This window comes from Drosophila subobscura, chromosome J (assembly GCF_008121235.1).
Source record: "Drosophila subobscura isolate 14011-0131.10 chromosome J, UCBerk_Dsub_1.0, whole genome shotgun sequence".
NCBI classification, from domain to species: Eukaryota; Metazoa; Arthropoda; class Insecta; order Diptera; family Drosophilidae; genus Drosophila; species Drosophila subobscura.
Window position 1 is genome coordinate 1847658 of NC_048532.1, and position 13375 is coordinate 1861032.

The following is a 13375-nucleotide window of genomic DNA, read 5'->3' on the forward strand; positions in this document are numbered from 1 at the left end:
GGATTGGTTTTCAGTCGCATGAAGGACCCAATGAAATGGAAATCGACCCAGGATCAGTGCTGGTTACATTGCGGCACTGATTCCCATATCCATAATATTACTTATAGTATCTATATACAAAGAATTAAAAAGGATCGGCCTTCTATCATCTTCTAGCTATGTATGTTGCCAGGTGCTCATGGGATACGTTTCCAAAAATAAATTTATCAAATGAAGCCAAACATTTGACTTGGACTTGTTCCAGTTAATTGGACCCCCATCAAGCGAGAGCAGTTTCATTCGGCCTATAAATAACCTTTTGCATATTCCGTGGCACAAAACATTTGACATATTCAGCCACTCTGTCATTGGATCTAGCTGTACGTATGTCTGTACATATGTATGTATATGTATATCGTGTCTTTGAGCCCTTTATCCGCTACCGAATTCAGCACAAAAAGGCAGGGAAAACATGCCCAAACATGCATACGGAACGAGACTTGTGTCCTGTGCGAAAGCAACATAAACTTAACACAATTTGGTCACGATTTGGGGGTCGGACGCACACGTCAAAAATTCATCAACATGCAAAGCTCTCTCTTCGGACTCAGGCTGGGGCTGTCACTCTCGCAGCCATGCCATCCAATCATCAAATTTGCCTGATAAGAAGCGTTTAGCCAAACACATGCGCCAAATTACACCAAATTTCTCACTGTAATGTGAGCAGAGAGGCTCACATTACAGTGCTCTCCCCCTCGTAGCCTCGATGGCCCTGCTTCCATATGCAGAACTAGTTTTTACGGCTCCCGAAATAAATCAAAAGAGACCTGCCCTGCCCTGCACTGTCCTGTTCTACATGGGGGGGGCACAATCGAAGTTTTGTGACGCGTCACGCAAATCTCGATAGCAACACGGACAAAGCTCACATGAAAACAGGAAAACAATTTCCACTTGTCAAAAAGGAAAGTGGAATGGGATTCGCTGAGATGTGGGAAACTATCCGCCAAACGCAATTTGACTTTGCAGCAACCATAAATCCAGACAAATCACAAATCATGTCAGGAATCGTTGGCAGAGAATTCGTCACGGCACAGCAGAGAAAGAAGGACCCGATCGGGATAATGGTCCATCATCCATGGTCCTTTCCCACTGGGATTGCTTCATTCTAATTAACGCGACAATCAAATTGTAGCCGCCAAATGTTGTCACATGATTGATCCGAACATTCGGCCATGTCAAGGCCCCGCACAGGGGACTGACCCACGGCTCATGGGTCCACAACTGCCCACAGATTTCTGGCCTTCTGTCAGGCCAATCCAACGCCAGGCCATCATCATGCAGCATCATCGTCATAGTACCCCCACCCCCTCGGAGTGATTTATCTTGAATATTTCGGGTCTTTATGAACGGTTTACTTCTGTTCAGGGTTGAAACTATGTTTGGTTTCGGGTGTATTAGCCTTGGGAGTCCATTTCAGAGAAACAGATGTGTAAATCTGCATCCAAAGTCGTAAAGGGTATTCAAAATTTCCCAAACATACATATGTATGTTTCGATACGATTCTCCCATATTGTTTATACTTACATCTGTATGCGTGTAGGTCTGCCCCTACCGCTGCCCACGTCTGCGGACACATCCGATAGATTGCTCCACATATGTCCGCCCGTTCCCTCCATAAGTCTGAGATGATTTACAGTTATGACAATTTTAAGTTGGTTCATTAGTGGCACACACACTGCACAGATACACTCGTAGCTCCTCCGTGTTGTGTGCGTGCCTGAATGTTTCTGTCTCTCCGTCCGTCTGTCTGTCTGTGTTATGATTAAAGATGATTACAAACGTCTTGTTATGGACTTCATACAACTATTTCCCTCTCCCCCATCGTGACTTCGATCGTTATCCATTTGGAGTCTGGTCTTCTGCTCATCTGACTCCCCCCGAACACCACTCACAGTGCGCCACTCTCTCGATGTGCTCGTGGTGGTGGTGGTGTGTGCCTGCACTTTAATTAATAGCCACTGTCAGCATTTTTGAGTAAAGCATCCGCCTGCCTCGCTGCCGCATTCACCTCCCCCTCCCACCGCTACCTGCTGTTTGGAGTTGCGTTTAAGTAGCTGCATTATGGCCATAACTAAAGCGCTAAATTATATCCAACTAATGGCTGTTTACGTATATCTCTCCCCTTTCCCCTTTCCCCCGTGCAAGGAGGCCTGGGGCGTGCATGCGAGTTGGAGGCGGTGGCTGTGGTGGGTGCGGGGCCGACGTTAATTGAATTATTTTTTGCTTGGATGAGATTCTGCTTCCTGCATGCCTGACTGCAGAGAACTTTCTCTATTAGGCTATGTCGGAATTGCATATTGGAATGTTGCATTGGATAGCAGAGAGGACAGAACTCTCCGATGGTACGATGCTCAGGTCAATCCTGAATTAAAGGACAGATCTTTTGATATTTTATACTATATTGCTAAGACAACCACATATTGTCAAATATTACATCATGTGAACTTAAAATTATTTAAGGCTGCACGAGTATCCTGGTTAGACATTAAAATAATCATTAGCATTCCCTACAAATATCTGCCTTCATGGGCAGCGCTCTTAATTATACCCGGTACTCAAAGAGTAAATAGGGTATATTGTATTTGTGGGGAATAACGGTTGTATGTAACGCACAGAAGGAAACGTTTCCGACCCCTAAAGTATATATATTCTTGATCAGCATCAATAGCCGAGTCGATTGAGCCATGTCTGTCTGTCCGTCTGTCCGTCCGTCCGTCTTGTTTTTCGGCTAGTTCTCAGAGACTATAGGAGCTAGAGCCACCAAATTTTGGCACCAGACTGCTGTATGCTTACACTGAAACCAGTGTATTTAAAAAATGAGCCCCGTCCCCTTCCGCCCCCGCAAAAAGGGCGAAAACCTCCCAAATCTACAATTTTGAAGATAACAGAAAACTAAAAACGCCATTCCGTAGGGAATGACCATATCTATCAGATCACCAAATTGAGATCCGATTGGATCATTATTATAGCCACAATGGAGAAATTAATTTTCAGTGGCCAAACCCACCCCGTCCCGCAGCTTATAGCAGCAAACACACTGCTTCACGCAGTTTATGGCCTCTGCCCCTGACACATCTCTGCCGCTGCCGCTGCCTCTGCCGGCTGCCTCTGCCCTGACTCTGCAAAGTGTGTTTCTAGGGGAGGGTGGCGAGCTAAAGGAGCGTGTTGGCGTGAGTAGTGTTGTTGATGTAGATGACAGATGAAAAAAAATGTAAAATTTGACAAATAACCGCTAAGTAGCAGATGTAGTACTGAGTGCCGGGTATAAAAGTTGTGACGCGTAAGAAGCGTCTCACACGTCCCTTCTCGTTTTAATTGCAATTTCGCTTTATTGGGCATTTCCTGTCTTAATTTAAGTTCCACCAATGGCTCAAAGGCTTATGGCAGGACATTATCTATATGGCATGGGGACCTTACAAACTGCTGCTTAATGAATCTCATTTTCATATTTTTAATAGCTTCTGTGGCTGCAGCTGTTGGCTTATTATCAACTGGCCAACCGAATAGGATGCTCCATAAACCATTAATTTTCCCTACCTCCTCACACATACAAAGACACGATCTAAACTCACACAGTGAAGTCGAACTCTTCTTCGGGACTCTGCTTGGCCCCTCGCAGATGGAGGAGCAGAAAATTTATGATTTGCCTTTTTGGTTTTCTGTTTGTCCCCAAGCAGAGCCATAAGAATTGTGAAACTTGTTTCCAGCCTTCCATTTGTGGACTTTGCGCCTGCGCAACTCCTCTCTGCGGACATCGACGGACTTATTTAATTAAGCCTTGGCCATCCGCGACGGCGAGGTGTTAACTGACCCAACTGGCACGGTACGGGCCCGGGCACTGCAACAATTTGTGGCCCCAAGATTTTCAGTTCTTTTCATATAAAATATCGTAGTTTATTGCTCCATAATCCGCCGCCGAGCCGAACCCACTTAGTATGTCAGTCAGTCGACCATCTTGAAGACCCAAATATTTTGTTTATTTGGCCAGGCTGAAGTGCAGAAAGGGGAGGGAGAAGCTATGGAGTTGGAGAGTATTGCTTTTGTTTGCCATTCTGTCTGGGCACCGTCAGACAATGGGCATTATAAATTCATCAGACCGACTTACTCTACGGCTAACATATGAATGGATGAATGGATGGATGGATGGATGGATGGATGGAGTGGGTAGTGGAGAGGAGCCCCAAAGAATGGTTTGCATAATGTATCCGAGTGGATCTCAAGTATCTGTAAGATGCCTTTTGCCGTCGCAGAATGGCGCAGCGCTTCACAGAACAATGCAAAACAGCAAAACAGACAGCAAACAACTGAAGAGAGAACCGAGCACAAAGGAGAGAAAAAAGGATCCATTCCTCAGTCTGAGATTGGGTTTTTACCCCAGAAGAATCCTGCCTCTGTCTGAGGTTGACATTTGTTTGGTTTGCTTTTGTTTTTAATTGTGTCAAATATTCCATGGGCTGTGTGGCAGTGTGGCAAGTGTAGAGGGCAATGTGGGGCACGTGGGTGCAAATGAAAGCCACTTCATTGAAAGAATTCTGTGGCATGAGCCTAACAAAAACATCTGCATAGAACAGATGGGCGTTCCTGGTGCGGCAAGTGGTTCGGCAGGGGGTGCAGTGTGCTCCTAGTTTTCTGATTAAAACGGAACATGTACATATGTACAAACATATGTACATACATATGTATATTTGTTTCAGTTTTATGCTCCAGTTTGCACAACAAAAGCTGGAGTTAAACTGCAGGTTGTGAACCAACATTTGGACACCAAAAGATTTTTTCTCAAGGAACTGACACAAAGAATTTCCCCAAGTAAATATTCCAAGGATATTTCGTATTGTCTTTTTTTTCAACTTGTATTCAGTTTATTTGAAGAATTTTCTAAGGTGTTACGGTGCCTAAACGGCCCAGTTTGCATTGTTATACGATAAATATATGGATTAGGTTAGGTTTCGGCCCGTTGGTATTGTTCATGGACTAGCATTTATATAATTCTACACGTTATAAGTATGTATGTACATACATATGCAACTTGGAAGTCAGCTCCCTGAGATACCTGATTTTCAGCTTGGAGTCTTGAGTATTGAAAGCTATCTAAACCAACGTCAAATGTAGAGAAACTGATGGAAGAGTGACAAATAATACGACAGTTCGAGAAGCATGAGAGAAGAACTTTCAGTTTACTTTGTACATACATACATACAAACGTATGTATCTATTTACATACTTACATATGTATATACATATATCAGCAATAAAGTGATGAAAATAACCACTGAAAATCCAAGAATTTCTCCTATTCGCTTGACACACTTCTTGCTGACAAACCAAACAGAATGTAGCTGCACCAAAACCGCTTCGTACAGCTCCATCAGCCTAAACACTTTTGATATCGTTGTAAATTGAAGCCAAAAAAAACCAAAATGTTACATTTGAAATGGTTTTACACCCCCGTGGGAGGCAACAGCCAAGCCAACAGGCAACCTGCTGTTTAGTAAATGCACAATAAGCGCAGCCTGAAATGCATACAATAAAAGGTGTCAACCGAATTGTGAATTTTCAGAATGTTTTTGCCTTGTATTTGGGGGTGCGGTTAGCCAGAGTTATTAAGCCAAACATTTTAAATGTGCAAACTGCCATGTCGACTGCACTGCAATGCACGGCACTGCCATTAAATGGATGCCAGTAATTAAATATTTAGGCATATTTAACTGGCCACACTGTCAGGCAAAAGTCAAACCCAGGTATTAGCATTTCATTTCGTTAACAATTCCAATTTCAAATCCATTTGCAATTTCATTCCAATTCCAGTTACAGTTCGGAACCGACGCGATGGAGCATATACAGTGGGTGGCAGCAAAATGGGAAGGGGGTCTGTTAAAGGGTTAATCTAAAGGGTTAATCTATCCATTAACAGTTTTCCTGTGTGGGTCCACGGCGAACACAAAATGATATTTCACAAATCACATTTCTCTGCATAAATACAAATTTGAACCTCCATAAATACCCCACTTGTTGGCGAGTCTACAGCATAAATGCACACTGAATGGGAGTAAAGAATAATTTCAAGTTAAAGTTTTTACCTGCAATATCTGATTATCATTCAGATAGACAAATGCAAGTGTGACAGACACGTTATACAAAGTTCCTATAATTTAACAATAATCTTTATGTGACTCCCAGAAATGTTTTAATGTCCTTGTTTTTCTATATTTTTTCGTTTCTCCGTTAAAACTGCGTTTCTCCCCCCTAACCACACCACATGGTCATCGCTTGTCAGCTACAAGGCTAGTTGTCCGGAAGGACACTCCCTACCATGTTGGACAAAGCGCTCTTATCGCCTAGAGCCAGAGGCAGGGCCATGACCAAGCTGGTGGGCAGCACGTATGGGAAAGATTGCTTTCCCATTCTCTCGTCACTTTTATGGATTTAGGCGGGACTTTCACTTGGGGCAGAAGTCCTGCCCTGTCCGGTCTTTGTTTGCCTCTGTGCTTAAGTAGCCGGAAGTACGTAGGATTTTTTCCCAGCTCTCGCTTCCCAGCAAATTAATTGAGTTGAAATGCTTTCGATGCTGTTCTCGTACTATCTGGCGGAGCGGAGAGCATGGGAGCCCTGTGTAAAAATAAATAAATAATCGACATCGGCTTAACATTTATTGGTTATAAATTGAACAGTTCGAGCGTAAAATATAAAGTGGATTATAGTTTTAATGCAAGGAGAGCATACATGCACTCATGGAGAGCAATATTGTTTCATTAAAGGACATTAAAGGCCATTCCATGAGATCAATTTCCCCGACAGGACAGGATAAAGTTAGCCAAAGAGATTACACCCTGGGCTTTACTTGTGAATTGTTGCTGCGAATGAGTGCTGATGATGATGTGAGTGTGAATGTGGAGGAAGAGAAGTATCGACTGAAAGTCCACTAATTCAGGGATTACTTTTCAAAGAAGAATCCGTGGACAATGATAAATGCATCTTTGACTGTATCCTTTGTGCTTAAGACACGTAAAATAATACGTTAAGCATCTTTCATGGCTGCAAAAAGACTCACTTTGATTCCTCTGTGCAAGCACTGGTTTTTATAATAAAACGAGCTAGAACGTTTCTGAGACGCTTCGTACGCGTCGCAGCTTTAATACCCGGTACTCAGTCGGTGGTTTTTTTCGAATGTTACATTTTACATTTTAAATATTTTCTTCATCTACATCTTCCGCCATCACGACTTTTTAGCTCTCGACAGCATGAGGCAAAGGGTACGAGGGTGGGGAGATCCACTGAAAACTAATTCTTCCAATCTGATCCCTAATCGGTGATCTGATAGATAAGTCATTCCACGTAAAGGCTTTTTTAGTTTTCTTTTATCTTGAAAATTGTGTATATATGATTCACGTTATTTTTTCGTCACGCCCCCTTCCGCTCCGCAAAGAGCGAAAAACTGCGGTATCCACAATTTTGAAGATAAAACTAAAAACGTCATTCTGTTGGGAAGGATATATCTATCAGATCACCGAATTGGGATCACATTTATGCACATTCTCTCATTCTACACTCTGCTTCGGGCAGTGTGCGGCTCTTGGGGAGGGGGGCGAACTAAAAGAACGTATTGGCGTGAGAAGTGATGTGGATGACATATGTAGAAAAAATGTAAAATGATTTACATTTACATATGTAAATACCGGTAGTACCGGGAATAAAAATTGTGACGCGTAAGAAGCGTCTCACACGTCCCTTCCCTTATGTTTTTATTTTGTGTACTCAAACATAATTATTATTTATAATTATTATAAATAGTTATTATCATTCAAAGATGCATTTATCATTGTCCATGGATTTTTCCCTGAAAAGTAATCCCCGATTTAGTGGACTTTCTGTTGATACTTCTCATCCTCCACATCATATTATGCTAAAAACTTTAACAAAATTATTGTTGTATGATTTTTAAAATATAGATTATAATGATTTCGGTCCCTGCAATATACCCTTCTTACTCCTCGAAGATCGGGTATAAGTAATAATTTTTTGTTTGTCACCTTTGTAATCATTTAAGTAATGGAATTATCCCAGTAGCAGTCAATAGCTTTCAGCTACAAAACAAACGTGTCAAGCATCCGATCCGAATCTATTAAAAATTAACTCTATTCAACTTGGTCTAATCCCTTGCCCCATCAGCATCACCATAATCGACCTTTTTGACTAAATTAAGCAGGCAATTTGCACAAACAGCCAAATATGCCGTATACAAAATATGTAATTTCGGAAATCAATTACCCAAACCCCTCGGATATCGAGTGGGAGAGCCGGAGCCCCTGAAGCGAAATACTGAATTGAATTAGTTGGAATTTGTTCGCAATGTTGTTTGCTAAAATAATCATAGGAAAAGGCCTAAAGAGGCACAAACCTAATTCCTTTGCATCCTCTAAGGGCAAGCGAAATCTATTTGACAGTGAGGAGCAATCAATTGCAGAATCGGTTCACAATTAAAAGTGAATGCTTGGGATCTTCGCTTTCCCCCCCAATGAATCAATTTGAGGGCCTAGAAATAATCCCTAAAAGGGGCAGCTGTGCTCTATCGCCCACTAAATGTGTCAAAAGCGTCCCGAATGAGGCTTTTAATGGTTTTACGATTTGCCAAACAGCCGAATCTCTCCTCACGCGCCCTGCGCCCCCTACGCTGTTGTCCTTCCTCGCTCTTTGATTAATTTATTTTTGGCTGCCACGGATCACGTTGAGGGGTTGGTTGAGGTTGGTTGGTTCATGGGTAAGGGCAGCATTTGTCTGGTCTGGTTCTGGCCCAGTTTTCTACATTTTTAGCCATCAATCGGGGTCATCGGGCATGGGTCTGTCGTAATCTGATGGTTCTGGCAGAAGCTGACAGAAGTGTGGCTAATGATTTGGGAAAGTGAATTAGCTGGTTTCTTAGACACGATTTTTGTTTTAGATAGTGTAGTGATTAAACACTCGGAACTTCGTACATTCTCCTCAATGGAACCAATTTTTTTACCCATAGACCTGAATGGAAATGTCGCAAGGGAGCAGGAATATCAAAACTGGAAATGCTCCCCCCTTTTATGTATGTATATGGAGCATTATCTATCCAATAAGCATTAATTTACTCTCACGATGCGCCATTATCATTAGCAGACACAGACTGCAGACAATCATGATATGGGGGCAATCCAAATGCAATCGAAAGCGAGGCGAGGAAAACAAGCTGCTAAATTTCGCACGCAGCTCGCTCGAAAGGCATTCAGTCCCTGAATAAACCAAAGATGCTGACTAGGATGATGGAAAGGGGGCTGGGGGTGGAGGTGGAGATGGAGATGGGGCAGAGTGTTGCTGATGACACACACTGAGAAGAAAAAAAGAAAAACGAAGCCAATCTAGACTGAGAGGGATAAACAAGCAACAGAATCGCATAGCTAAAGTAGCTAAGAGACACACATGTATCCGACAGATAGAAGACACCAGACTCGGAGCGAAGTGTGAATTATCCTGCCTCAAAGTATTTAATGCGCTTTACACATGCCAGCCAACAGAAAGAGCGGGAAACGGGCAGGACTGGAGTCTAATAGTAGCCAAGGAAAAGCAGAGAAAATACCAAAGAAAAACATTGAAAAAGCATTTGATCATTACTCAAACAAACTCTACTTGAAAATGTTCGGTGCTGGGCAAAATGAACTGTGGAAAGTCGTCAGAAGACGATGAACTGAAAATGGTAGGAAAATTAATTAAAGAACGTGAAAATGCAACAGGCCTGACCCAGCGGTTCAAGTTATTAAATATTCTCCACATCTCGTTGGGTTTTCTGTTTCTGTTTTTTGTTTTTTGGGTTACATAACCAGGCACTACAAATTACAGAATTATTATTTTCTCTCTCCTCCGCTCAAGAAAAAGATGAAAACGGAGGAAACTGGTTTACCTTTCCTCGAGGAAGCCACAAAAGCGATCTACCTGACGTTGGTTAATGCTGCTCTTCGATGATGTACGATACGGGTACGGGCAGGTAGGAATTGGAATGCGGGCTCCTCAATACCGTACTCCTTCTTCTATCTCTCTCCCACTCTCTCTCTCTCTCTCTCTCTCTCTCTTTCTTGTTCCCTGCACCCTGTATACGCCTCTGTCTTGGCAGGACCTCCTGCTGGCTTTCCTGGTGGTGGTTGGAAATTGTTTACTGCCCAACGCAACAGGATATGCATTCTGCTCTCCTCCTACCTGCTCATTCGCAGCGCTAGCAAATTGCTCCAGACCCCAGACACCAGACCCCAGATGAAGACATAAAAAACAAAAAGTTTGACCCATATGCTGAGGTGATATCTGTAACCGATCAACTTCCTGGAATAATCCCCATGCCTGGCCATCAGTTGGGGATTTCATTAGTTTTATCTTTTCTATTGAAGAATCGGGCGAGTTTCGATGGCTATTTAAAAACTTTTCAGAATCCCGTCGGGAAATTCACAAAATTATTTCAAGCAGTTTTAAAAGCAGCAACAGGCAGAAATGAAATGGGTTCCGAATGTTTTATTAAAAAACTAAAACAAACACACCTAAAATGCCTGTTAATAATAATTTTCCCAAAACACTCTCCCAAACATGTCCACTGGCTTTAATTTGTATTCAATTTTACGTAGGAATTAATCTTTCAACAACGCACCTTTCCACCAACTTTTAGTTCGTAGCCCATGCCCAGCGGCGTCTTCAGCTGAACTGGGCACACGAATCCAATATTGCGATGGGGAATCTCGACTCCCAGCTGGTGCTTCCTGGTGGTCACCTTGGGGGCGCTCCTGGCGGGCGCCGGGGTGGAGGAGGTGGTGTTCTCAGCGACGCACAAGTCCTCGCCCCCGTGGACGGGGAACTTGGAACACTCGAGGTTCTCGGGCCAGTTGAAGTTGTAGGTCTTCATCAGCTTCTCGCAGACGCGCGCGGACTCGCACAGGGAGCGGCAGGGCGGGATGGGGCGCTCCAGGATGGTGCAGACGGGCACGTACAGGGAGCAGAGGAAGAGCTGCAGGTCGTCGCTGCAGCCGATTTTGACGAGCGGCGCGAACTGGTGCACCTCCAGGCCGGCCTCCTCCTGCTTGGTGTGTCCGATCAGATTGGGCATAATGGTCATGTTGTAGGGTATATTCTTGCAAATCGAAATGGTGATCGCCTCGCAGCGGTTGTGGTGCGGGAAACCGTCCAAGGAGGTGGCTGAGGTGCCGGTCAGATCTGGCCCCATCAGGCCACCGCCACTGCGGTAGTAGGGACTGGCGTCCAGGGGCGTCTGATCGTACCGCTGGACGCCTTGGATGAGCGTGGGGAGTACTAAGAGGAGGATTTGTGACCACATTTTGGGACTTTCGGGGTTGCAATTACTTTCTGGGGTTAATTCTTTCTCCCTTCGTTATTCCTTTTCTCGTTTAATCTTCCTATATCTTATCTTCAGATCTCGCACATATTGACACTCGCGACACTCGCACACAATCACCGTTATAAACCGGCGGGGAATATTTATCTGGGAAATAAACACTTAGCACTCTTCCATCATTTGCGCGCAACAAACATTTCCCTTAATTTCAATTTATTTTCCCTTCTTTCTTTACTTGCTCTAAATATTTGATTTCAATATTTGTTTCTCTTATCACTCCATTCACCATTCATTCCCTCGCGTCGCGGCGCGAACCTGGAATTTCTCAAGCACTTTACGTCAAAAAGCGCGCGCGACTTGGACACGGAAAAACACGGAAAAACACAACATGCCTCCGGATGGAAACGCGGAAAAGCGGAAAACAGAAAACTTGAATGGATGGAAACTTGAATTCAACTGAATTCAATTTGTCGGAGAAGATTCCTGACTTATGCCAGCAAGGTATGAATATAAATAGGGTATGCACAACAGATCCAGCAGATGCACAAACGGATCCAGAAATTCGGAAAATAACGAGCCGTCGAGTTGGAATTTTATTGTGTGCCTACAGTTGTAGGCAAACGGTTTTGATATTGGATTTTGAAATAAATAAAGTCTAATTGTTTATGACTTATGCCTGCAAGGTAAAATGTATGGGGTATGGCGCGCAAGGTAAAATCCACCCCAATTAGCATTCTGAGTCGAAAAGAGAGCACCATGCTCATATTTGCGCCCGTCTCAAAACCGGCTCTCCTCTCTTTTAACATTGCTTGCTCTCAGGCTGTTAGCATTAACACAGAGCTCTCTCTCTCTCTCTCTGTTAAATGCTGTGCTGAATATGCCTAACTCTCTTATTCAGCCAGTAGGCTGCCATTTAACATTGATTAAATTTAACAGCGACCTTGAATTTAAAACCTCTCTCAGTGAAACTAGAGAGACGGATTTTATGCCATTTGTTTTGTTTCTCCCTTTATCTTTCTCTTCATGTTGATGCTGCTTCTCTCTCTTGCTGTTGCTCCCTCCTGTTGATTAGACTAACGAAATATCAACAAATGGTTAAATGTGGGCTGAAGGAATTAATTTGAATTTAAATTAAGCTATAATTGGCCTTCTTGGAGATTCTCAGGGGTTAGAGGGTACATGTGCATGTTTTCCGTTTTCGTAGGGAAATGTCGTTCAACCTTTATCTATTCGCTGATGCCGTTACACTTCTTATTGTCCTCTCCCTCCATGCACTGGTACCGTTACAACACAGACCCGCTTTCGTCCCCCATCCCCCTCTCCAACAGTCATCAATCTACTGCGCTCTTCTGTCGGAGCATATTTGCACGCGTTAATATCCACAATTTGCTGCGACAATATCTAACATTTGTCTCTATCTATGTATTTGTTCCATCTCTCCTTTCGGCACTCATTTGTTTGTTTTTTTGCCATGCACTTAATTAAGTCATTAACTTGCGTTTAATCTAGGCTTAGCAGCGGGCAGAGTGCGGTGGAGGGGAAGCTGAGAGAACAAACTTCGCCGATGCCAAGCATTTCTCTAATGACCCCAAGGAGTGCATGTGGCTGGGGGGAGATGACAGTCAATAAACTTGTTATATTGACAATAATGATGACATTAGAGGAGTCTCTCCATATTTACCCCCCTCTCTCTATCTCTATCTCTTTTCTCTCTCTCTCTCTCTCTCTCTCTCTGTGTCTCTTGTCTTTGTCACCTGCAGTGCGAAAGAAGAAACCCTTTTGACCGATCCTCTTCCTCTGGCTGTCTGGCTCCCTCTCACACAGTCACTGCTTAACATACATACATATTTCCATGCTCAATCTACTGACATACGGGTTTTCTCTCTCTCTCTCTATCTCTTACTTTTTTGTCGGTCGTGTGGGTTGGCTGCTGATAAACAAGTGTTACCGGTTTAGCCGGCAATGTTCATTCTATGCTCCTTCACCTTA

General features: G+C 43.4%; 1 protein-coding gene across 1 annotated transcript in view; it reads right to left on the bottom strand.

Annotated features, from left to right (window-relative positions):
* Positions 1–11931, bottom strand: part of LOC117893877 (frizzled) — a 101059-nt gene extending 89128 nt beyond the window's left edge. Inside the window, exon 1 of the mRNA XM_034800649.1 lies at positions 10688–11931. Coding sequence (XP_034656540.1) covers positions 10688–11368 — 681 coding nt within the window. The 5' untranslated portion in view covers positions 11369–11931. The remainder of the gene's footprint in view (positions 1–10687) is intronic.
* Positions 11932–13375: the final 1444 nt, after the last annotated feature.